We start from the raw sequence: 27,500 nt of genomic DNA, 5'->3' as shown, positions 1-27,500 counted from the left end.
GTTAGTTTATAATGTCTGATGATGTTTATAATGTCTGATGATGTTTATAATGTCTGATGATGTTTATAATGTCTGATGTTAGTTTATAATTTCTGATGATGTTTATAATGTCTGATGATGTTTATAATGTCTGATGATGTTTATAATGTCTGATGTTAGTTTATAATGTCTGATGTTAGTTTATAATTTCTGATGATGTTTATAATGTCTGATGATGTTTATAATGTCTGATGATGTTTATAATGTCTGATGTTAGTTTATAATGTCTGATGTTAGTTTATAATTTCTGATGATGTTTATAATGTCTGATGATGTTTATAATGTCTGATGTTAGTTTATAATGTCTGATGTTAGTTTATAATGTCTGATGATGTTTATAATGTCTGATGATGTTTATAATGTCTGATGATGTTTATAATGTCTGATGTTAGTTTATAATGTCTGATGATGTTTATAATGTCTGATGATGTTTATAATGTCTGATGATGTTTATAATGTCTGATGTTAGTTTATAATGTCTGATGATGTTTATAATGTCTGATGTTAGTTTATAATGTCTGATGATGTTTATAATGTCTGATGTTAGTTTATAATTTCTGATGATGTTTATAATGTCTGATGTTAGTTTATAATGTCTGATGATGTTTATAATGTCTGATGATGTTTATAATGTCTGATGATGTTTATAATGTCTGATGTTAGTTTATAATGTCTGATGTTAGTTTATAATGTCTGATGTTAGTTTATAATGTCTGATGATGTTTATAATGTCTGATGTTAGTTTATAATGTCTGATGATGTTTATAATGTCTGATGATGTTTATAATGTCTGATGTTAGTTTATAATGTCTGATGTTTATAATGTCTGATGTTAGTTTATAATGTCTGATGATGTTTATAATGTCTGATGATGTTTATAATGTCTGATGTTAGTTTATAATGTCTGATGATGTTTATAATGTCTGATGATGTTTATAATGTCTGATGTTAGTTTATAATGTCTGATGATGTTTATAATGTCTGATGTTAGTTTATAATGTCTGATGATGTTTATAATGTCTGATGATGTTTATAATGTCTGATGATGTTTATAATGTCTGATGTTAGTTTATAATGTCTGATGATGTTTATAATGTCTGATGATGTTTATAATGTCTGATGTTAGTTTATAATGTCTGATGTTAGTTTATAATTTCTGATGATGTTTATAATGTCTGATGATGTTTATAATGTCTGATGTTAGTTTATAATGTCTGATGATGTTTATAATGTCTGATGATGTTTATAATGTCTGATGTTAGTTTATAATGTCTGATGATGTTTATAATGTCTGATGTTAGTTTATAATGTCTGATGATGTTTATAATGTCTGATGATGTTTATAATGTCTGATGTTAGTTTATAATGTCTGATGTTAGTTTATAATGTCTGATGATGTTTATAATGTCTGATGATGTTTATAATGTCTGATGTTAGTTTATAATGTCTGATGTTAGTTTATAATTTCTGATGATGTTTATAATGTCTGATGTTAGTTTATAATGTCTGATGATGTTTATAATGTCTGATGATGTTTATAATGTCTGATGTTAGTTTATAATGTCTGATGTTAGTTTATAATGTCGGATGTTAGTTTATAATTTCTGATGATGTTTATAATGTCTGATGATGTTTATAATGTCTGATGATGTTTATAATGTCTGATGATGTTTATAATGTCTGATGATGTTTATAATGTCTGATGATGTTTATAATGTCTGATGTTAGTTTATAATGTCTGATGTTTATAATGTCTGATGTTAGTTTATAATGTCTGATGATGTTTATAATGTCTGATGATGTTTATAATGTCTGATGTTGTTTATAATGTCTGATGTTAGTTTACAATGTCTGATGTTAGTTTATAATGTCTGATGTTAGTTTATAATGTCTGATGATGTTTATAATGTCTGATGTTAGTTTATAATGTCTGATGATGTTTATAATGTCTGATGTTAGTTTATAATGTCTGATGTTAGTTTATAATGTCTGATGATGTTTATAATGTCTGATGTTGTTTATAATGTCTGATGTTAGTTTATAATGTCTGATGTTAGTTTATAATGTCTGATGATGTTTATAATGTCTGATGATGTTTGTAATGTCTGATGATGTTTATAATGTCTGATGATGTTTATAATGTCTGATGTTAGTTTATAATGTCTGATGATGTTTATAATGTCTGATGTTAGTTTATAATGTCTGATGATGTTTATAATGTCTGATGTTAGTTTATAATGTCTGATGTTAGTTTATAATGTCTGATGATGTTTATAATGTCTGATGTTAGTTTATAATGTCTGATGATGTTTATAATGTCTGATGTTAGTTTATAATGTCTGATGTTAGTTTATAATGTCTGATGATGTTTATAATGTCTGATGATGTTTATAATGTCTGATGTTAGTTTATAATGTCTGATGATGTTTATAATGTCTGATGATGTTTATAATGTCTGATGATGTTTATAATGTCTGATGTTAGTTTATAATGTCTGATGATGTTTATAATGTCTGATGATGTTTATAATGTCTGATGTTAGTTTATAATGTCTGATGATGTTTATAATGTCTGATGATGTTTATAATGTCTGATGATGTTTATAATGTCTGATGTTAGTTTATAATTTCTGATGATGTTTATAATGTCTGATGATGTTTATAATGTCTGATGTTAGTTTATAATGTCTGATGATGTTTATAATGTCTGATGTTAGTTTATAATGTCTGATGATGTTTATAATGTCTGATGATGTTTATAATGTCTGATGATGTTTATAATGTCTGATGTTAGTTTATAATGTCTGATGATGTTTATAATGTCTGATGATGTTTATAATGTCTGATGTTAGTTTATAATGTCTGATGTTAGTTTATAATTTCTGATGATGTTTATAATGTCTGATGTTAGTTTATAATGTCTGATGATGTTTATAATGTCTGATGATGTTTATAATGTCTGATGTTAGTTTATAATGTCTGATGTTAGTTTATAATGTCTGATGATGTTTATAATGTCTGATGATGTTTATAATGTCTGATGATGTTTATAATGTCTGATGTTAGTTTATAATGTCTGATGATGTTTATAATGTCTGATGATGTTTATAATGTCTGATGTTAGTTTATAATGTCTGATGTTGTTTATAATGTCTGATGTTTATAATGTCTGATGTTAGTTTATAATGTCTGATGATGTTTATAATGTCTGATGATGTTTATAATGTCTGATGTTGTTTATAATGTCTGATGTTAGTTTACAATGTCTGATGTTAGTTTATAATGTCTGATGTTAGTTTATAATGTCTGATGATGTTTATAATGTCTGATGTTAGTTTATAATGTCTGATGATGTTTATAATGTCTGATGTTAGTTTATAATGTCTGATGTTAGTTTATAATGTCTGATGATGTTTATAATGTCTGATGTTGTTTATAATGTCTGATGTTAGTTTATAATGTCTGATGTTAGTTTATAATGTCTGATGATGTTTATAATGTCTGATGATGTTTGTAATGTCTGATGATGTTTATAATGTCTGATGATGTTTATAATGTCTGATGTTAGTTTATAATGTCTGATGTTAGTTTATAATGTCTGATGATGTTTATAATGTCTGATGTTAGTTTATAATGTCTGATGATGTTTATAATGTCTGATGTTAGTTTATAATGTCTGATGTTAGTTTATAATGTCTGATGATGTTTATAATGTCTGATGTTAGTTTATAATGTCTGATGATGTTTATAATGTCTGATGATGTTTATAATGTCTGATGTTAGTTTATAATGTCTGATGTTAGTTTATAATGTCTGATGATGTTTATAATGTCTGATGATGTTTATAATGTCTGATGATGTTTATAATGTCTGATGTTAGTTTATAATTTCTGATGATGTTTATAATGTCTGATGTTAGTTTATAATGTCTGATGATGTTTATAATGTCTGATGTTAGTTTATAATGTCTGATGATGTTTATAATGTCTGATGATGTTTATAATGTCTGATGATGTTTATAATGTCTGATGATGTTTATAATGTCTGATGTTAGTTTATAATGTCTGATGTTAGTTTATAATGTCTGATGATGTTTATAATGTCTGATGTTAGTTTATAATGTCTGATGATGTTTATAATGTCTGATGTTAGTTTATAATGTCTGATGATGTTTATAATGTCTGATGTTAGTTTATAATGTCTGATGATGTTTATAATGTCTGATGATGTTTATAATGTCTGATGATGTTTATAATGTCTGATGATGTTTATAATGTCTGATGTTAGTTTATAATGTCTGATGATGTTTATAATGTCTGATGTTAGTTTATAATGTCTGATGTTAGTTTATAATGTCTGATGTTAGTTTATAATGTCTGATGATGTTTATAATGTCTGATGTTGTTTATAATGTCTGATGTTGTTTATAATGTCTGATGTTAGTTTATAATGTCTGATGATGTTTATAATGTCTGATGTTAGTTTATAATGTCTGATGATGTTTATAATGTCTGATGTTAGTTTATAATGTCTGATGATGTTTATAATGTCTGATGATGTTTATAATGTCTGATGTTGTTTATAATGTCTGATGTTAGTTTATAATGTCTGATGATGTTTATAATGTCTGATGATGTTTATAATGTCTGATGTTAGTTTATAATGTCTGATGATGTTTATAATGTCTGATGATGTTTATAATGTCTGATGTTGTTTATAATGTCTGATGTTAGTTTATAATGTCTGATGTTAGTTTATAATGTCTGATGATGTTTATAATGTCTGATGTTAGTTTATAATGTCTGATGATGTTTATAATGTCTGATGATGTTTATAATGTCTGATGATGTTTATAATGTCTGATGTTAGTTTATAATGTCTGATGATGTTTATAATGTCTGATGATGTTTATAATGTCTGATGTTAGTTTATAATGTCGGATGTTAGTTTATAATGTCTGATGTTAGTTTATAATTTCTGATGATGTTTATAATGTCTGATGTTAGTTTATAATGTCGGATGTTAGTTTATAATGTCTGATGTTAGTTTATAATTTCTGATGATGTTTATAATGTCGGATGTTAGTTTATAATGTCTGATGATGTTTATAATGTCTGATGATGTTTGTAATGTCTGATGATGTTTATAATGTCTGATGATGTTTATAATGTCTGATGTTAGTTTATAATGTCTGATGTTAGTTTATAATGTCTGATGATGTTTATAATGTCTGATGTTAGTTTATAATGTCTGATGATGTTTATAATGTCTGATGTTAGTTTATAATGTCTGATGTTAGTTTATAATGTCTGATGATGTTTATAATGTCTGATGTTAGTTTATAATGTCTGATGATGTTTATAATGTCTGATGATGTTTATAATGTCTGATGTTAGTTTATAATGTCTGATGTTAGTTTATAATGTCTGATGATGTTTATAATGTCTGATGATGTTTATAATGTCTGATGTTAGTTTATAATTTCTGATGATGTTTATAATGTCTGATGTTAGTTTATAATGTCTGATGATGTTTATAATGTCTGATGTTAGTTTATAATGTCTGATGATGTTTATAATGTCTGATGATGTTTATAATGTCTGATGATGTTTATAATGTCTGATGATGTTTATAATGTCTGATGTTAGTTTATAATGTCTGATGTTAGTTTATAATGTCTGATGATGTTTATAATGTCTGATGTTAGTTTATAATGTCTGATGATGTTTATAATGTCTGATGTTAGTTTATAATGTCTGATGATGTTTATAATGTCTGATGTTAGTTTATAATGTCTGATGATGTTTATAATGTCTGATGATGTTTATAATGTCTGATGATGTTTATAATGTCTGATGATGTTTATAATGTCTGATGTTAGTTTATAATGTCTGATGATGTTTATAATGTCTGATGTTAGTTTATAATGTCTGATGTTAGTTTATAATGTCTGATGTTAGTTTATAATGTCTGATGATGTTTATAATGTCTGATGTTGTTTATAATGTCTGATGTTGTTTATAATGTCTGATGTTAGTTTATAATGTCTGATGATGTTTATAATGTCTGATGTTAGTTTATAATGTCTGATGATGTTTATAATGTCTGATGTTAGTTTATAATGTCTGATGATGTTTATAATGTCTGATGATGTTTATAATGTCTGATGTTGTTTATAATGTCTGATGTTAGTTTATAATGTCTGATGATGTTTATAATGTCTGATGATGTTTATAATGTCTGATGTTAGTTTATAATGTCTGATGATGTTTATAATGTCTGATGATGTTTATAATGTCTGATGTTGTTTATAATGTCTGATGTTAGTTTATAATGTCTGATGTTAGTTTATAATGTCTGATGATGTTTATAATGTCTGATGTTAGTTTATAATGTCTGATGATGTTTATAATGTCTGATGATGTTTATAATGTCTGATGATGTTTATAATGTCTGATGTTAGTTTATAATGTCTGATGATGTTTATAATGTCTGATGATGTTTATAATGTCTGATGTTAGTTTATAATGTCGGATGTTAGTTTATAATGTCTGATGTTAGTTTATAATTTCTGATGATGTTTATAATGTCGGATGTTAGTTTATAATTTCTGATGTTAGTTTATAATGTCTGATGTTAGTTTATAATTTCTGATGATGTTTATAATGTCGGATGTTAGTTTATAATTTCTGATGTTAGTTTATAATGTCTGATGTTAGTTTATAATGTCTGATGATGTTTATAATGTCTGATGTTGTTTATAATGTCTGATGTTGTTTATAATGTCTGATGTTAGTTTATAATGTCTGATGATGTTTATAATGTCTGATGTTAGTTTATAATGTCTGATGATGTTTATAATGTCTGATGTTAGTTTATAATGTCTGATGATGTTTATAATGTCTGATGATGTTTATAATGTCTGATGTTGTTTATAATGTCTGATGTTAGTTTATAATGTCTGATGATGTTTATAATGTCTGATGATGTTTATAATGTCTGATGTTAGTTTATAATGTCTGATGATGTTTATAATGTCTGATGATGTTTATAATGTCTGATGTTGTTTATAATGTCTGATGTTAGTTTATAATGTCTGATGTTAGTTTATAATGTCTGATGATGTTTATAATGTCTGATGTTAGTTTATAATGTCTGATGATGTTTATAATGTCTGATGATGTTTATAATGTCTGATGATGTTTATAATGTCTGATGTTAGTTTATAATGTCTGATGATGTTTATAATGTCTGATGTTAGTTTATAATGTCGGATGTTAGTTTATAATGTCTGATGTTAGTTTATAATTTCTGATGATGTTTATAATGTCGGATGTTAGTTTATAATGTCTGATGTTAGTTTATAATGTCTGATGTTAGTTTATAATTTCTGATGTTAGTTTATAATGTCTGATGATGTTTATAATGTCTGATGATGTTTATAATGTCTGATGATGTTTATAATGTCTGATGTTAGTTTATAATGTCTGATGTTAGTTTATAATGTCTGATGTTAGTTTATAATTTCTGATGATGTTTATAATGTCGGATGTTAGTTTATAATTTCTGATGATGTTTATAATGTCTGATGTTAGTTTATAATGTCTGATGTTAGTTTATAATGTCTGATGATGTTTATAATGTCTGATGATGTTTATAATGTCTGATGTTAGTTTATAATTTCTGATGATGTTTATAATTTCTGATGATGTTTATAATGTCTGATGATGTTTATAATGTCTGATGATGTTTATAATGTCTGATGATGTTTATAATGTCGGATGTTAGTTTATAATTTCTGATGATGTTTATAATGTCTGATGATGTTTATAATGTCGGATGTTAGTTTATAATTTCTGATGATGTTTATAATGTCGGATGTTAGTTTATAATGTCTGATGTTAGTTTATAATTTCTGATGATGTTTATAATGTCTGATGATGTTTATAATGTCTGATGTTAGTTTATAATGTCTGATGATGTTTATAATGTCTGATGATGTTTATAATGTCTGATGTTAGTTTATAATTTCTGATGATGTTTATAATGTCTGATGATGTTTATAATGTCTGATGTTAGTTTATAATGTCTGATGATGTTTATAATGTCTGATGATGTTTATAATGTCTGATGTTAGTTTATAATGTCTGATGATGTTTATAATGTCTGATGTTAGTTTATAATGTCTGATGATGTTTATAATGTCTGATGATGTTTATAATGTCGGATGTTAGTTTATAATGTCTGATGTTTGTTTATAATTTCTGATGATGTTTATAATGTCGGATGTTAGTTTATAATTTCTGATGATGTTTATAATGTCGGATGTTAGTTTATAATGTCTGATGTTAGTTTATAATTTCTGATGATGTTTATAATGTCTGATGATGTTTATAATGTCTGATGTTAGTTTATAATGTCTGATGATGTTTATAATGTCTGATGTTAGTTTATAATGTCTGATGTTTATAATTTCTGATGATGTTTATAATGTCGGATGTTAGTTTATAATGTCTGATGTTAGTTTATAATTTCTGATGATGTTTATAATGTCTGATGATGTTTATAATGTCTGATGTTAGTTTATAATGTCTGATGATGTTTATAATGTCTGATGATGTTTATAATGTCTGATGTTAGTTTATAATGTCTGATGATGTTTATAATGTCTGATGTTAGTTTATAATGTCTGATGTTAGTTTATAATGTCTGATGATGTTTATAATGTCTGATGTTAGTTTATAATGTCTGATGTTAGTTTATAATGTCTGATGATGTTTATAATGTCTGATGATGTTTATAATGTCTGATGATGTTTATAATGTCTGATGTTAGTTTATAATGTCTGATGATGTTTATAATGTCTGATGATGTTTATAATGTCTGATGATGTTTATAATGTCTGATGTTAGTTTATAATGTCTGATGTTAGTTTATAATGTCTGATGATGTTTATAATGTCTGATGATGTTTATAATGTCTGATGATGTTTATAATGTCTGATGATGTTTATAATGTCTGATGATGTTTATAATGTCTGATGATGTTTATAATGTCTGATGTTAGTTTATAATGTCTGATGATGTTTATAATGTCTGATGATGTTTATAATGTCTGATGATGTTTATAATGTCTGATGTTAGTTTATAATGTCTGATGATGTTTATAATGTCGGATGTTAGTTTATAATGTCTGATGATGTTTATAATGTCGGATGTTAGTTTATAATTTCTGATGATGTTTATAATGTCGGATGTTAGTTTATAATTTCTGATGATGTTTATAATGTCGGATGTTAGTTTATAATGTCTGATGTTAGTTTATAATTTCTGATGATGTTTATAATGTCTGATGATGTTTATAATGTCTGATGTTAGTTTATAATGTCTGATGATGTTTATAATGTCTGATGTTAGTTTATAATGTCTGATGTTTATAATTTCTGATGATGTTTATAATGTCGGATGTTAGTTTATAATGTCTGATGTTAGTTTATAATGTCTGATGATGTTTATAATGTCTGATGATGTTTATAATGTCTGATGATGTTTATAATGTCTGATGATGTTTATAATGTCTGATGATGTTTATAATGTCTGATGATGTTTATAATGTCTGATGTTAGTTTATAATGTCTGATGATGTTTATAATGTCTGATGATGTTTATAATGTCTGATGATGTTTATAATGTCTGATGTTAGTTTATAATTTCTGATGATGTTTATAATGTCTGATGTTAGTTTATAATGTCTGATGATGTTTATAATGTCTGATGATGTTTATAATGTCTGATGTTAGTTTATAATGTCTGATGTTAGTTTATAATGTCTGATGATGTTTATAATGTCTGATGTTAGTTTATAATGTCTGATGATGTTTATAATGTCTGATGTTAGTTTATAATGTCTGATGTTAGTTTATAATGTCTGATGATGTTTATAATGTCTGATGATGTTTATAATGTCTGATGATGTTTATAATGTCTGATGTTAGTTTATAATGTCTGATGTTAGTTTATAATGTCTGATGATGTTTATAATGTCTGATGATGTTTATAATGTCTGATGATGTTTATAATGTCTGATGTTAGTTTATAATGTCTGATGATGTTTATAATGTCTGATGTTAGTTTATAATGTCTGATGTTAGTTTATAATGTCTGATGATGTTTATAATGTCTGATGATGTTTATAATGTCTGATGATGTTTATAATGTCTGATGTTAGTTTATAATGTCTGATGATGTTTATAATGTCTGATGATGTTTATAATGTCTGATGATGTTTATAATGTCTGATGTTAGTTTATAATGTCTGATGTTAGTTTATAATGTCTGATGATGTTTATAATGTCTGATGATGTTTATAATGTCTGATGATGTTTATAATGTCTGATGTTAGTTTATAATGTCTGATGTTAGTTTATAATGTCTGATGATGTTTATAATGTCTGATGTTAGTTTATAATTTCTGATGATGTTTAATTTCTGATGATGTTTATAATTTCTGATGATGTTTATAATGTCTGATGATGTTTATAATGTCTGATGATGTTTATAATGTCTGATGTTAGTTTATAATGTCTGATGATGTTTATAATGTCTGATGTTAGTTTATAATGTCTGATGTTTATAATTTCTGATGATGTTTATAATGTCGGATGTTAGTTTATAATGTCTGATGTTAGTTTATAATTTCTGATGATGTTTATAATGTCTGATGATGTTTATAATGTCTGATGTTAGTTTATAATGTCTGATGATGTTTATAATGTCTGATGATGTTTATAATGTCTGATGTTAGTTTATAATGTCTGATGATGTTTATAATGTCTGATGTTAGTTTATAATGTCTGATGATGTTTATAATGTCTGATGATGTTTATAATGTCTGATGTTAGTTTATAATGTCTGATGATGTTTATAATGTCTGATGTTAGTTTATAATGTCTGATGATGTTTATAATGTCTGATGATGTTTATAATGTCTGATGTTAGTTTATAATGTCTGATGATGTTTATAATGTCTGATGATGTTTATAATGTCTGATGATGTTTATAATGTCTGATGTTAGTTTATAATTTCTGATGATGTTTATAATGTCTGATGTTAGTTTATAATGTCTGATGATGTTTATAATGTCTGATGATGTTTATAATGTCTGATGTTAGTTTATAATGTCTGATGTTAGTTTATAATGTCTGATGATGTTTATAATGTCTGATGTTAGTTTATAATGTCTGATGATGTTTATAATGTCTGATGTTAGTTTATAATGTCTGATGATGTTTATAATGTCTGATGTTAGTTTATAATGTCTGATGATGTTTATAATGTCTGATGATGTTTATAATGTCTGATGATGTTTATAATGTCTGATGTTAGTTTATAATGTCTGATGTTAGTTTATAATGTCTGATGATGTTTATAATGTCTGATGATGTTTATAATGTCTGATGATGTTTATAATGTCTGATGTTAGTTTATAATGTCTGATGATGTTTATAATGTCTGATGTTAGTTTATAATGTCTGATGATGTTTATAATGTCTGATGATGTTTATAATGTCTGATGATGTTTATAATGTCTGATGTTAGTTTATAATGTCTGATGTTAGTTTATAATGTCTGATGATGTTTATAATGTCTGATGATGTTTATAATGTCTGATGATGTTTATAATGTCTGATGTTAGTTTATAATGTCTGATGTTAGTTTATAATGTCTGATGATGTTTATAATGTCTGATGTTAGTTTATAATTTCTGATGATGTTTATAATTTCTGATGATGTTTATAATTTCTGATGATGTTTATAATGTCTGATGATGTTTATAATGTCTGATGTTAGTTTATAATGTCGGATGTTAGTTTATAATTTCTGATGATGTTTATAATGTCGGATGTTAGTTTATAATGTCTGATGTTAGTTTATAATGTCTGATGATGTTTATAATGTCTGATGATGTTTATAATGTCTGATGATGTTTATAATGTCTGATGTTAGTTTATAATGTCTGATGATGTTTATAATGTCTGATGTTAGTTTATAATGTCTGATGTTAGTTTATAATTTCTGATGATGTTTATAATGTCGGATGTTAGTTTATAATGTCTGATGATGTTTATAATGTCTGATGATGTTTATAATGTCTGATGATGTTTATAATGTCTGATGATGTTTATAATGTCGGATGTTAGTTTATAATTTCTGATGATGTTTATAATGTCTGATGATGTTTATAATGTCTGATGATGTTTATAATGTCTGATGTTAGTTTATAATGTCTGATGATGTTTATAATGTCTGATGTTAGTTTATAATGTCTGATGATGTTTATAATGTCTGATGATGTTTATAATGTCGGATGTTAGTTTATAATGTCTGATGTTAGTTTATAATGTCTGATGATGTTTATAATGTCTGATGATGTTTATAATGTCTGATGATGTTTATAATGTCTGATGTTAGTTTATAATGTCTGATGTTAGTTTATAATTTCTGATGATGTTTATAATGTCGGATGTTAGTTTATAATGTCTGATGTTAGTTTATAATGTCGGATGTTAGTTTATAATGTCTGATGATGTTTATAATGTCGGATGTTAGTTTATAATTTCTGATGATGTTTATAATGTCGGATGTTAGTTTATAATGTCTGATGATTATGTAACGCTTTCTTTAGTGTGAAGTCTAATCTGTTGGTTGTGTCTCATATAGATCAGGGTTTAAAGCTGTGTGACCTAAAGATGCCTTCTGCTTAACGCCCATAAAATATATCACAATGACTTTTAACTGGAGCTCCATCAACATGACGGCTTCCAGTCGAATGGTTTAATTAATCAACAGCTGACAGCATGCTCTGTTTCAGAGGATTAATAAACAGGAAAATGGAGCAGGAGATTACTCAACACTCAGACGGCTGCGGCTCCAGGTCAGAAACGCTGTTTTTAAAATGACATCTCAACACTTCTGTTTGTTTAAAAAGAAACTAAAACCCAAATACACGTATACACCCAAACTCCTGACTCACTGATGTAGTTTTACTGAGAGCACAAACACAAATCCTTTAATAAATCACAGCTGGTGCAAGAAGTTTCTGCCTTCTACAGGAAATAAATACACCAGCGTGGATGATGGAGTCGTCTGAGATAACAGTCTTTACTTTCAGGTGTTTAAACACCATGTGATGTCCTCACTGGAGAACCTGCTCCTGCTCTCCCGCTCTGCAGGGTTTGGGAAGGACACGGTTATTAGTGTGTAATGTATTTTCTGAAGAGGTTGAGCTCCTCTAACAAGCTGTCAGGAGATAATAATAATAAAGCTTTTCAATAATTGAAAGCTTCTAAAGGGTCTTGTCATGGAGTTTGTTATTGATTTATCATCGCTGTCATCGGCTCTTTATTCCCATATCAGTGCTGAATCCTCGACCCCTCACTTCCTCACTGACATATGAATTATAGACAATCAATGGAGGCTTCTGTAGTCTAAATGGAAAAATAGATTTTCTTTTGTTATTGTTAAGAGGAGATTGAAGAAATAAAATAAAGAAAGTTCCCACAGACAGCTGAAGTTCTTTAAAAGGAGGACACAAGGCTGTGTGATCTGAGGGTTTCTTCTGCTATTTCCTTTTTTGCTTGAATCAGAGTAAAAATAAAGTGCAGCAATAAAATGAAAGAACTTTATTAAGATATTTAAATTCCAAATAAGGATTAGTGGAAAAAATCTGAAGTTAAGAAAGAGATTAAAATCTGTCGCAATGTTTTGTTGTATTTTTTTCCTTCTTCCTCATTGGCTCTCATGTTTTCTCCAGAGATTTCATCTCACACCGTAACATGAGACACAACTACAGGAATCAATATTCATCTGTCCTCAGCAAGATGGAGGAAAAGAGAGAGAAGAGAGATTGGAAATGAAGCACAAATCGATCCACGTTGATGCTTTTCTCATTTGGTTAATCATCTGTCTGGATCTGACTGTGTGTAATTAAGACAGAAGATTTTCTTTCTCGGTTCACTGATTTCACTCGGGATGCAGCAGTGAGACGGTTTGCAGAATAAACTCCCAGAAGCTCCCAGAAGTTTTCTTCTATAATCTTGGCTGTGTTGATTCTTGGCATTTCACATTAGCACCCTTTTCCCTCTCCTAACATCCATTCCACTTTCTCAGCTCTGTAAAACCCCACAGCTCTTTCTCCTCAAGTCCAAATTGATCCAATTCAGTTGGGCGAGTGTCTCTGAGTCCCCTGATGGTGCTGGAAGGATGGACAGAGGTAAGAGGAATGTGAAGAAGAACCCCATGCTGATTTCTCCAACTTACCTTGTCACATCCTCTTACTTGTCTGCAGATACAGGAGAGGATCTCACAAGGGAGCTAGATCAGAAGAGTCCCTTCTTCATGGCGCCTTCAAAGGCTGGCCTGCAAACCGGTCCGAGCCTAGGCTCTCCAGCTTTTCATTTAAAAAAAAATAGATCCAATAAGAAAAGATGCAGTCCACAGAGTGCAGGAAGAATACTAAAACCTAGGACTGTTGTTTCTTTCATAACTTTCCACAAAGTCCAAAACTCTAGAGAGATGGATCCACCATCCATTACATCCTAAATCATGGAGCAGAAGATACTAAAGAACATTTACAGCTCTGTTTTAGATACTTCAGTGGACTGATCTGTTTATTTTCCTCTTTTTAGCAACATTTGATCATCCATTTAATTTACTTCTGTGCTTTGCATAAAAGTCTCGATTATGTCACAGCCTCAGAGGCTCTGATGTCGTGTTTAATATGGATGAAGCACCCAATCAGACATGGACAATTTCTCCACACAAAAAAGATGAAAAGATCCCTGAGCTTCCAGCAGGGTGATAAATGGTCACCATACGTTATGCACAACAGTTCCTGCTGCAGGAGGCTTTCCTTTGTCTTGATGACAGACAGCTAATGTTCCTGCCAAGGTTAAAACCAGAGATGCCTCCAAAACTGGAACAGGGCATTCATGGGAAATTCTGGCAAAGAAGCAATGTCTGGTTTTGTTTGTGAAGGAATTTGAAGAAACTGAAAACACGTTGCGTAAAGCAAACTTGACCTAGTGTGTAAATGTACAAAACCTCACTGCCAAGACTTTCAGCACAGCTTCAGAGTCCTGAGGCTGGTTTTAAAAGTCCAATAAAACCTGAAAGTAGCAGAAGGAACCTCACTGCTGGCAGCAAAATGATAAAAGGTGGTCTGAGATAGCAAACTCATAAAAAGCCTTCAGGGAAATCAGTTGGCTGTGAGATCAGTGGTGTCCATTTCTGCAGAGAGAGAGAGAGAGAAAATACTGCAGTCTGTGACTCGGCTCCTGAAACCCAGGTCCTACCTGCACGCCTGTGAGAATCATCAACTGCACCGTGTGCAGAAAAAGAGTTTAGGAAACAGTGAAGTGACGCTTTGTGCAGATGTTCCAGTAAGACCTTTAAGGCTGCTGCTCCTGGGAAAACTAGAAGAAAACTATCAGTGTGTTTTCACTGAGCTTTGTGCCTCTGGACCTCTGATCCATGGCTTGTGCTGATGTTTTGAAGCAAAGCCCGAAGGATTACTGTGAGAATAAATGCGCTTTCTGCTCGAGCTCACCGTGTGAGCCGCAGCACTCAGGGCACTAATAGGTATGATTGTCAGGCCTGCTCTTGAGAATGCATCCAAGAAACCAGCACTGCCAGCAACCTCACTTCATTCCCCATGGGAACGACCTCATGCAGCTTAAATTAAGCAGAAATAAAGAGGAAAGTGCGAGTTAAATGCTTCTTTTAAAGAAAGACTAATCCGTGACACACAGCATGTGACTTCTGCATGTGACGCACCAAAGCATCATCTTCCTGTCCTACTTCAGCGTTTCAGTCTTTTTCAGCACAGAATCTGTCAGCGCTACTCTTAACACTTTCTCTCAGGAGCTAATTGAGATGAACAGAGCTCATATCTGCATCTGTGCAGATTTACATTTCATCTTTCACAGTGCAGAATGATTTACAGTGCGTTACTCACAGGCGAACTGCAGGACGGCTTCGCGGCTCAGGACAGTGCCAATGCTGTTCTCGGCTCTGCACTGGTACTTCCCAAAATCGGCGCCTTCACTGGCATTTATTATTATCAAGTTCCCATCAATCATACGGTAGCGTGAGTCCGCCTCAATGTCAACATCTGTTCCGTTGATCAGCCAACTGTAAAGGCAGAAGTGTGAATTAGAGAAAAAAAACTGCACAACTAAAAACACAGAAAATCTAGCTTTATATTTTATTTAGAATTATGCTTTTTTTCACTTCACTGAAGCTAAACACTTCTTTACTGCTTGAAACCGAACAGCCTGGTAGGAAATGGTGCATTATGCATTAGGAGGCTAGACAGTGATATTGATCTAAATTATGACCCATGATTAAATTGTATCAGTGTCTGGCAGTTCGGTCAAATACCATAGACTGAATCAATTAGCCTGAGCAGCCCTTCTTTCATGCTACAGTCTGTGATTCATCCAAGAGATCAACCGTCTGTGAAGTACAATCACTCACCAAAGCTGTAATACATCCCGTCAAAACCCTACGCAAGATACCGAGCCCAACATTGAAAACAGGACTCAACAATCCAAACCCCAAAGGATTATCCCAATAATAATTAAACCCAAAAGATTATAAACAAACCTGTCATGTCATGTTAAACCTGAGCAGTTTGTCTGATGATCTAAATCTAAAATATACAGAAGTCTTAGTTTTAAGGATAAAACAATTGTAATTTATTATCCAGTAAAATCCTGTCTTCCCCATGATAATGAAGTCAGAATATCTGTACCTGTATGTAGGAGCAGGATTTCCTCTCGCGTCACAGTTCATTATAACTTTCTTATCATCTGAGTCCAGAGAGAAGATGGCGTCGTCCGGCTCCTGGATAAACACAGGCCCGAATTCTTCACTTTCTAAAGAAAAGACACAAAATCACTCTTATAGCTCAGATTTCACACATAAAATCAGGCAGTATGTTATTTACAGAGAGTAGAGATACCATACACTAACATTACACCAGTGTGAGAAAAAACCTCCAAAAATAATCACTCAGAATCCTGCGAGCTCCTCACTCTGTAACCCTGCACTGACCCAGTGTCAGTTTTTGTAATAAAAAATCTCCCCAATTAGAGTTCTTAAAGGAAAACACAATATTTCGTCTTGGCAAGTTTAAAATAAATGGATCTCATTTATCAGATTTTAGTAAAGTTGTGTGTAGATCATTTTGAACTAAAAACTCCAAAGAGATTTACAAAGGTTTCTGCTTCCCATCAAATTCATACGCTTATGTTAACAAACGCCATCTAGTCACACCCACAGCACTAATAACGGCGCTTCCTGTAATGCAGCTCAGCTACTGCAGCGTGTCAGGGATGTGTTCAGGCCCAGCAGGCTAAGCTTCTCATTCAGGTGCTGAGGAATGATTGTATTGAATGCTGAACGGAAGTCTATGGACTGCATTCATACATATGTGTCCTTTTTGTCCCGGTGTGTAAGGGGCAGGTGGAGGGTGGCGGTAACAGCATCGTCCGTGGAGCAGTGTGGACGAATTACATGGAGACCAATCAAGGTGGCAGCAGGGTTTTGATGGCCCTCATGATGAGCCTCTTGAAGCACTTCATGATGGTGGGTGTGATTATGACAGGACGATATATATTGAGGCAGGACACTGAATACTTATTCAGCACGGGGATGATGGTGGTGGTGGTCTTGAGCCGTGTTGGAACAATGGCACTGCTCAGGGAAATGGTGATGGTGTCAGTGGATGATAATTCTGTGACTGTTGGTAAAAGCAGATGTAAATGTACGTTTAACACAGTGACGTGGAAGAGTGTGTATCTCGTGTCTAAGACACATTTTAAATAAAACGAGATAATGGTCTGAGATTCCAGCTGTGGAATGAAGAGAAGGTAAGTGGATACGGTTAAGGTTCCGGATGACGTTTCTGTATGAAATCTGCTGGATGACGTATGGTTTCGATCCTAATATTCTTATGATAAATTTCCTACAAGAATCTCCCCTGATTTCTGACTCTGAAAAACCCAGGGGAATCTGGATGCAAATACTGTTATGCAAATACAATGTGCTCATTATTTCAGCTTCTACTGAATGAAGGAGAAGCTGAGGGACAGATAAGTGTAGAGCTGTATCCCGATCCCCATCTCCAAACCATCACCTTCCTAACTCTGCAAAACTGCTGCATGAGAGTGATTACTGAGAGAACTACAGAGAGACCAAGAGTACAAAAAAAACTAAAGAGGTGCTTAATTTGTCCCAATGTACAAAATATAGGTTCTTGGAATGAGTTAAGTAATGTTTTTTATATAAAATACAAGAATGTGCAATCAATCAGACTTTCTGAAGGTAAGCGAAAGATGAAAGCCTGTGACATTTATTGTGAGACATGTTAATGCCTGAAGGAGCGATGAAGGAAAGACACAGCATTTGATTTTGCTTGCTAAGCGCTTAGTGTACATGATCAATTTTTGCAATTAGTGGTTTTGTTTGCTAAGCACTGCTAAACAAAATGAGGTTTTCGAGTGAGCGGTTGCTCATCTCTCCAGTCCAAGCAGTAGAATGTGCAGTAGTGAGTGCTGGTCCTGACAGATTAAAGTTTACAAACACTCTCACACTTCACCACACTGCTGACTCTCTCACTTCTTCTCCACACTTTCACTCATTATCCACTTTCTTTATAAATAACGACACTATGATGGAGCTGTCACTCCTCCATGCAGTGCAGCACCACCACTGACTACAGAAACAACAGAAATCAGAGGATAGGATCAAATTATTATATATGCCATGAGCTAATCCTCTGAAACCCATCATGTAAACTTCACACTTCAACGAACTCCTGACTCCAACACTCAGATGTCGCAATTGTGATGATCGAAATGTGTCTTTACAGAGATTGTGTAACTAAACGCACACTGACAGGGCAAATGTTTTATCATCCAGACTTTACTCTGAGTTCCTGACTGAGTTCCTGACTAAGTTCCATGACACGTACAAAAATAGCCAAGAGTAGGCGAGCCTGGCACATCAAGGAATCACAGCAAATTAGTTTAACCACAACAAAAAGTGCTAAAGTCCAGATAACAGAGAGAGGGGGGGGGGCATGAAGAACAGAACTCAAGTAAACAAACAGGTTGGAAAAAGGAGCTGCTTTTGAAACACTGGAAACAAATCACTGATGCTGTTATATTTTACCTGGTCATGGATATAAAAACCCCCTCAAAGCAGACTGAACTGTAATATCTGTAATGCTGACAAAAGTGTGATAGAAACCAAAACAAAAAAAATGCAAACAGCTTATTTTCAAAATGCTAAATAAAAACGTGAAACCAACTCAGCTAGCGTATTCAGTATTCTTCACTCCCCTGTCTATCAGTTTCCATTTATTACACTTTAATTAAGAAGACATAAGCAGAGGTGATGTACTGTTTAACATTTTAAAGCACAGTGTCAAGGATTTAATATTTTTTCACTTTATTGGAATTTGATATTAAAGGTATTAAAAAGTAGAAGGCGTCTCTGTTCTTCTTTCCCTTTAGGTTATGTCAGTAGGAAAACTATTTATTATTCAAATCCTGTCTTCAGTAACTTGTGATAAAATTGTGATAAAACCGTGGCTCATGATCCAGCCTGAAAAAAATAATATGATATTTTTTCCAGATTGATCAGCCTCGTGCGTCTGAGATGTAAATCCCTCATTGGGCTTGGTGAGTATTTTGACTTGGCTTCTGGAGACACATCACGCTGCCAAAAATCTGCTGGACTCTGATATCTGCTTCTGACGTTCTGCATATAAGAGCAGCTCCATGGTGTATAGCAGAATATCAGGCTCTCATTTCTCATTTAGCACAAAAATGATTTTGTTTTATAATAATAATAATAATAATAATAATAATAATAATAATAATAATAATAATATATATTTTATATATTTTAATAATTTGAGTTATTAAAGCTCTGCATGATACTGCATGATCTTGGGTTATTTTGATGTGATGTCATTTCCTTTAAATATACACTCTAAATAACAATAGTTATATTTTGAATTTAGGAGAAATATTGTCAGCAGTTCACAAAAAATTAAACAAAACTCTTCATCTGACCAATACATGACCCTGGAAGAAAAAAACATAAACTGATTATTTTGCAGTGGTCTCTTATTTTTTTCCAGAGCTAGCTATATATATTGTTGTTTACAGAAGTAGATTTTATATAGGAATAATAAATCATCTAGTGGTATAACACTGCCCACTGGTCACAGGATAATGCTTCATCATGGACGTAAATTCGTTTTTTTACAGTCTCATTATGGCAATAATTTACTCATTTATTTTAAGTAAGCACTTTATCCTTGTTTTAATCATACATCCACAAAGGGGCAAAAAAATCAATCTCTGTGACATGCCTAGAATTTTCTGACCTTCCTCAAGCACTCGGTCAGGGGAGGAGCTAAAAAACATATCCCTCGAGCTGCAGGTTTCCACATCAGACTTTGCCAGTCCATGAATTCTTACACTATAACGACTTAAAATCAGACTTTGTTTTCAGCCAGAAGAGGATGAGTTCCCTGTGGAGTCTGGTTCCTCTCAAGGTTTCTTCCTCATTCTGCCCCAGGGACATTTTCCTCTCACTCACTGTGATTAAAGGAAATTACTGCGTTCTCTTTACGTCATCAATCAGCGTTATCTGGAAAACAAGTTCACATAAACACACATTCTCAAAGTGAGCGTAAGGTAATGATGTTCATTTACTTTTCTCCATCACTGCTACTGTATCTCTCTCTGTCCCGTGAGTCTGGGGTCAGATTAACGCACTGCAATGCTGCAATGTAATGATCTTTAATGTCTGATAGCGAGGATATTCAGCAGTGTCCAGTCGTCTGGATTAGAGTCCAGCATTTTTGCTGTTCATCATTTTGCTCCATTGAGGAATAAATTATTCATACAACAAAATACTGAGATCATTTAGTTCCAAAACTGGGAGATATGTGTGTAATTAATAATTTATTATTTCAGCCTGATCCTCTAAAAGCTCCTTGATGTTCGTGGTTTCATTTGGTCACAGCAAAAGATGTTCTTCTGTCCACAGATTTTATCAGTAAGTGAATAAATCGCACCCTGATGCTGTTTCCTGCACAGCGACTGATGCCTGCGCCGCAGCACTGATGTGTTTCTCCTGCATTAACACACCTGATTCCACTCATCAGCTACTTATAAAACTCTTCAGCTTTGTGAGAGCAGAGAACATTAAAATACAACAAAGGCAGTTTGACCCTTCGCTCTAAAACACAGACCTGACAGAACCACATACGGGATTCAGATCTGACGTTCTGATCATCAAGATCTCTTCAGTGGATCAAATTCAAGTTCAGTATGTCACCTGGTTTCAGTTTGTATTTAACATTTTAAAACTTTTTCACTTTTTTTTAGGTTATAATAAAAGTAGAAAATTACCATTTCATAGCATAAATAAAAATATGGAAAGTATCCCAGGTGTTGCATGAAAGCTTTTCCAAACATGATGATGATGAAGCCATGAGATTATTTTGTCACTAAGGAAATCCAAGACAGCAGTTCATGTCAAACACGTCTGACCCAAAACACCAACAAATCTTCCCTTCAATAATCATCTCTGCCATTCAGGCGCCACACGACCCTGCAGAGACCCGCCGTGAATCGAGCAGTAGAGCAATGATTTATTTGTAATGATAGCTGTCATGCTGGAGTCCCATTCTGCTCCTGTGAAAATGAATATTTCCCTTTTTCTTGAGAAATGCATCCATCAGCCAGAAGAGCGAACAGAGAGGGGACTCGGGGAGCCGAAAGCGTTCTGATGATCCCTCTTCAATTTCCTGCAGGCCGTGACCTCGGCCGACTCGCCGCACGCTCGCTTCTGATGAATTGTCCGGGCTTTTCTCTCGAGGTCACCCTCGCCATTACACTGACATCAGCCTGCTGCGATGACTTAATTACTCCGGTTTCACACGGACGGCTAACGTCTCAGCTGTACACGTGAGATTTACGCCTTTAGATGTAAAATCATGAACGAAAGTGCTGCTGTATATCAGATTGAAAAGTGGTAAGGATTTAAGATTAGCTGATAGATCTGCTGATTGGGTTTGCATAAAAGCGTCACTGTAAAACTTAAAACACCATTTCACAAGTGTTCTCATACTGCTGACGTGCCGTTAGACAGGCGAGAGCTGGATTACATGAAAATAATGGGTTTGGTGAAAAAAGTATTACGATGAAGACAGGGCTCACATTCCACAGCTGCTTGAGACACAATGAAGGGGATTTAAATAAGACTTTAAATCATATTCAACCTCGTAAAAAATGTATTCCAATCAACACGTTAGATATCACATTTCGAGAACTGCCACAAATATCTATTTATAATTCTAATGAAGACTCATGAGGAACCAGCTGAAATCACACAGAATAAACCCGTGTTATAGTTCTGATTAAACACAAGCCCGTGTTCTGCTTCCAGCTCTGGTTACAGACTCTGCTCCATATTCTCACAACCTTAACATTAAGTCTTACACTATGGTGTTGAAGCATGAGGTGGTGATATGTCATGTTTCTGTTCTGACCTTCACTTTCATCGTCCTCCTGAAAGCTGAGAGCTGAAAGACTTTGTCTTGAGAACAGAGTCCAGTCCTGGGCAAAAGAACCGTGGTCCTGCCTCTGCCTCATCCTGGGGTTCAGAAGTGAGGAAGAGGAGCTGTCCGACTTCATCCTTAACACAGCTGCGTATGACGCAGGCCTGCCTGCCACCGATCTGGCAAAGTCTGGAACAAAAGAACAGACACACAGTGAGAGAGAGAGAGAGAGAGAGAGAGAGAAAGTTTGAGTCACATTCATTTCTCTCATTATAATTCAATTACACCCATATAATCATGAAAATGAGAAATTAGAGCACCAAAAATTACTCATGGAAGTGACTTGGCAGTGAGACACGAGACTCAGTCAGAATACCATTTATTTGATGACACATTTCTCCCTCGTGCCTCTGTACAGGAAATAGACTAATTATATTCCTATCAGCTTATGTCACTCATATCAGATCTCCGACTGTAACGGCTGAAGATCAGCGCTCGAAATGTTTCAGTTTTCTGACTCGAGCTGCCAAAAGAGGAGGAACAGCTCTAAATGTCTTAATTAGAAAGTCCATTAGCACCTGTTAGCATTCCCTGAATCTGCCCTGTTCCAATTAAACTTTAAACAAGTCCTGACTAAACACCAGTACATCAACAGCCTAAGACACCTCAACACACCAGCGTGAAATCCCAGTGAAGTTACACTCCATCATTATTTCACTCTCTCCACTGTGTGTGTGTGTGTGTGTGTGTGTAATAACATTTTTTTTTTAGAAATTTGACAAAAAAATAATCATAATTTTACTTTACCAACACAATGTGAATGAATAATATAATGATAATGTTAGTGTGAATTTGATGCACTCTGCTATAGAGAAAACTCAACCCTGTTCCTCATGAGCAGAAGTTCTAGATAAGAATAAAATGTAATTGAGACATGGCTGTTTCAGACAAACTCCCTGAGTGGATAACTCACACATAACTTCTGCATAGTGCTTCTGTCTGTTATTACTTCTGTTATTACTTCTAAGATCTGAATATGGATATGTGTATGGTCTATAATGTGGAATAAACAGCTTTTCAGACACTATCCTCCCTCTCTGTCTCACACACACACACACACACACAGTGAGGAGTAGAGGGAAATAATAATGTTTAACACTTTAACTCTGTATGTAATATAAATGTTTTCTACCAGAGAGGAGTCGAAGTGTCCAGAAATTAAAGTCTTAATGAAAACAGATCTATCTATACACAGACTAAACTGAAATAATTATACGTGTGCTGACATTTAAAAGCTCCTAATTGAAGCCACTCTTATAAGACTTGCAAAATGTGACCTTTGCTGTCCTGCACTTTCAGCCCAAACGCTAAAAACAAAATGGCTGATTAGCGAAAACTCTTTTTTCTGAAGTGATGTGCTTCTCCTTGGCGGCTGTGTGGGCGTTTCTGCTCCCCAGAATGCAGCTCTCAGATGAAACCACAGACAGGAGTCTAGACAGCTCTCTCATCTCGTCTGACACCGACGCAGACGGATTTGTATGAAGAGAAGAGAATTACAGGCTGCGAGACGGAGGACAGAAAGATGAAGGGATGGATGTCGGTCTTCTGGGTGATAGACGTGTGAACAGACAGACAAGACAGAGAGAAGGATAAAGAGAACACACATGGCTCATCATGAACACAGTCAAATACCTGCAAATAAATGAATTTTACTTTGAGAAATGTGGAATTTCCTCAGACTAAGAGAAATAAAGTCAGAGATTCGCTGTGGTGGAGACGTGCAGGTGCTTAAATATTCATGAAGAAGTGCAGAGATTTTTAACCTTTTTACCTTCTGCATATGTCAGTGCAAAATGTCAGTGATTAAAATGATCGTTCTCATGCGCACACACACACACACACACACACACACACACATTATCTCCACTGCGATCATGCATCACTGATATTTTTTCAATATAAAATTAGAAAGATCTTCACCAAACTGCAACAGTGATGAATACCAACAGAATCCTGACCACATCTGAGCACATTTAAAGTTTGTTGGTTTAAACCAATTGTGTTTTATTTCTTTCATCTCAGCTACACTACACAAGGATTTTATCTTTAAAGTTTTACTCTTAAAAGAGATAAATGTGCAGTGATGCTTAAAAACACAAACTGCTCATCTTAACATTTCTGCCATGAATGAATAAGACCGTTTCTACAGTGATAAAGAACATCAGAATATTACTGCAAAATGGAGATATAGATGGATGGATGGATGGATGGATGGATGGATGGATGGATGGATGGATAGATAGATAGATAGATAGATAGATAGATAGATAGATAGATAGATAGATAGATAGATAGATAGACAGCCAGTAGACATAAGACTACGCAGCAGTGCTGCACTCCGAGTCTGTGGCCTTGGAATCGTGAGTATAATAAATCCTGACTCGCTAACATTTCTTCATGCTAACACCGTCCCGTGTCCCTCAGTACCTCAAATTAATTACACTAACAGAAACAGGTGCAGCGATCGTGGGACCTGAAGTGCGGCGACATGATTAACCATCAGCTGAAAAATTAATGAAGATCTCCAGGGATTATATTGACTGAGGCTGAACATTTATTCAATAGCATTAGCAATGCAGAAATCCATACATCACATGTGAAACCTCCTCACAGGACTGATAACTCACTACAGACCCCTCAAGGCACTGAGAAATCAGAAGAGCTATGTGTGCACCTGCTCGGGCGTGTCACCCGGACCATCTTCATGCAGATCAGATACTTGGACTGACCTTCAGAAGCTGAGATGTGGACGGGGTTCGGTTTGGACAGAGCAGTTCGTTAGGTGATGTAACCACCTGTCTCAAACCAAACGTCATTTATTACTGAGCAGGTCTGGCTGTGTGAGCCGCATGCTAATCCCCTCGCCTCTGTGCTCTAACAGCTCGCCTGCTTTGCCCTTGGTGAAAACCATGCATGACATAAACCATCAGACATCGATACTCCAGCTACATCTACTTCACATACCGCAGAGCGACTGCCTGAGCTTCACCGCTTCACCGCTTTAACCATTTACATGACAAAACATGAAAGTGAGAAAGAAGAACAAAAGGAAGGTGATAATCATCAGCTTGTGTAGATGAAATGATTTTGTATAATTTCACTGCTGCTGCATTAAAAACAGGAAGTGGAGAGTTTTACAGTAACAGATGGCTCTCTGTGTCTCTGCTCGCTCAGCAGCCTGCCTTCATTAACACTCATTTCTCATCACAATGTAAATCACAATATCACAAAAACCAAGCATCATCTGCATACTGACTCCTCACCCACACACACACACACACACACACACACTTTCTATTTTGACACACAATAATCTACAAAACAACATAACTCTGTCAGAATCACAAATAAAGTGTGAATGGGAAGTACAGAATTACTTTACTGTGTGTGTGTGTGTGTGTGTGTGTGTGTGTGTGTGTGTGTGTCTTACCATAAAATGTGTTGTGTGATGAAGTAGAGATACCGTTGTTGATTATTTCCCTCTAACAGCACGTCCCCAAGTGTGTTATTCTTCTCCCACAACAGAAACTCAACAACAAATACAATTTATTTGTTTATTAACAGTAAAAATAAAAGTTTAGTTTAATAATGAACAATTTTCTCAAAGTCTGCCTACACACTGAACATCCACCTGAACAAACCACAACCAAACCTCCACCATGCCATGATCAATACATCAGCCCTTTCCATGAAGTTCTGCTTTCCTACAGAACCCATCCGAGCTGATCGGCCTGATTCAGTCGGCCGGTCATCTGGAGCTGAGCCGTGTGTCCAGTTCTGTGTGAAAGAGTTACTGTGACATGTAGGTGTCAAGTCGAGTCACTGATTGTTACCATAGAAACAAACTCTTCACTTCAAAAGAAGATTGTCTACATACACACATATACACTTATACCCAGCTCCTCCCTTTGCTATCAAAACGTTCCAAAAATCTTTCCTTTAACATTATGGTCCATGTTCAGATGATCACATCACACATTCCTGCAGATGTTAAGGGTAATGTGTCAAAATCACAGAAATGACTGAAATCCCCATGCTGCTGTCTGTGTCTGCATGATTTTAATCATTTCTCTGCTTCACGCTTGGCTGATTAGAAAATGTGTGAAATAATGGGTGTAGAAGTGTTCCTAATAAAGCACTCACTAATTGTATATATTAACTTTCCTATCATTAATAAGTAATAATTAGTGACATGCTATGAGTTTTATGCTTTCCACATCACATTTTCACATTAATGCTGTTTGCTTGAACAGAATTTATCTATGTGACGTTCTCCGCAATAATTACAAATGAAGCATAAATATTTCGGAGTCTCAGCTGGACTGGACTTTTGCTTTGGATTTTCTTGTGTATCAGTAATAAGCTTGAAATGGCTGATGTTTGATGGCTGAAAATCAAAACTAATTTGGGGACAGGATAAAACTGGTCTGACACTATCATTTTCATTAAAATTAACAGTGAAGGCTAAGAGATGTTGTGTTAGAGGTAAAAGCAGGTGAATTATTCTGCTCAGCAACACAACAGCTAAAGAAATCTCGCCTAGTGGCATTTTAAAGTCACCTAACTGATAACGGCAAGCCGGAATTAGTGAAAGAAAAGCTTTGTGATGTCAAAAACTGTTAAAGCTTCTTCAGGTCGAAAACACTGCCATCTTAGCGGCTGTTAATGACTGAAAAGCATTTGGATCACTTTTATCACTCTGCATTCTGATGCTCCAAATGAGCTAATTGATGCCATAATTCAGCTAAACATCCGTT

The 27,500-nt window shown here is 33.4% G+C and overlaps 1 protein-coding gene across 3 annotated transcripts in view; it reads right to left on the bottom strand.

Annotated features, from left to right (window-relative positions):
- Window positions 1–27,500, bottom strand: part of cntn5 (contactin 5) — a 173,070-nt gene that overhangs the window by 91,583 nt on the left and 53,987 nt on the right. For all 3 annotated transcript variants that reach the window (XM_058387984.1, XM_058387983.1, XM_058387985.1), the window contains 3 exons: window positions 22,675–22,872; window positions 16,852–16,975; window positions 16,054–16,229 (listed from right to left, as the gene is read on the bottom strand). In XM_058387984.1, the coding sequence (XP_058243967.1) occupies window positions 16,054–16,229; window positions 16,852–16,975; window positions 22,675–22,872 (498 nt within the window). The remainder of the gene's footprint in view (window positions 1–16,053; window positions 16,230–16,851; window positions 16,976–22,674; window positions 22,873–27,500) is intronic.

The sequence above is a fragment of the Hemibagrus wyckioides genome, linkage group LG04 (assembly GCF_019097595.1).
Source record: "Hemibagrus wyckioides isolate EC202008001 linkage group LG04, SWU_Hwy_1.0, whole genome shotgun sequence".
Taxonomy (NCBI): Eukaryota; Metazoa; Chordata; class Actinopteri; order Siluriformes; family Bagridae; genus Hemibagrus; species Hemibagrus wyckioides.
This window is presented reverse-complemented; position numbering and strand designations above follow the sequence as displayed.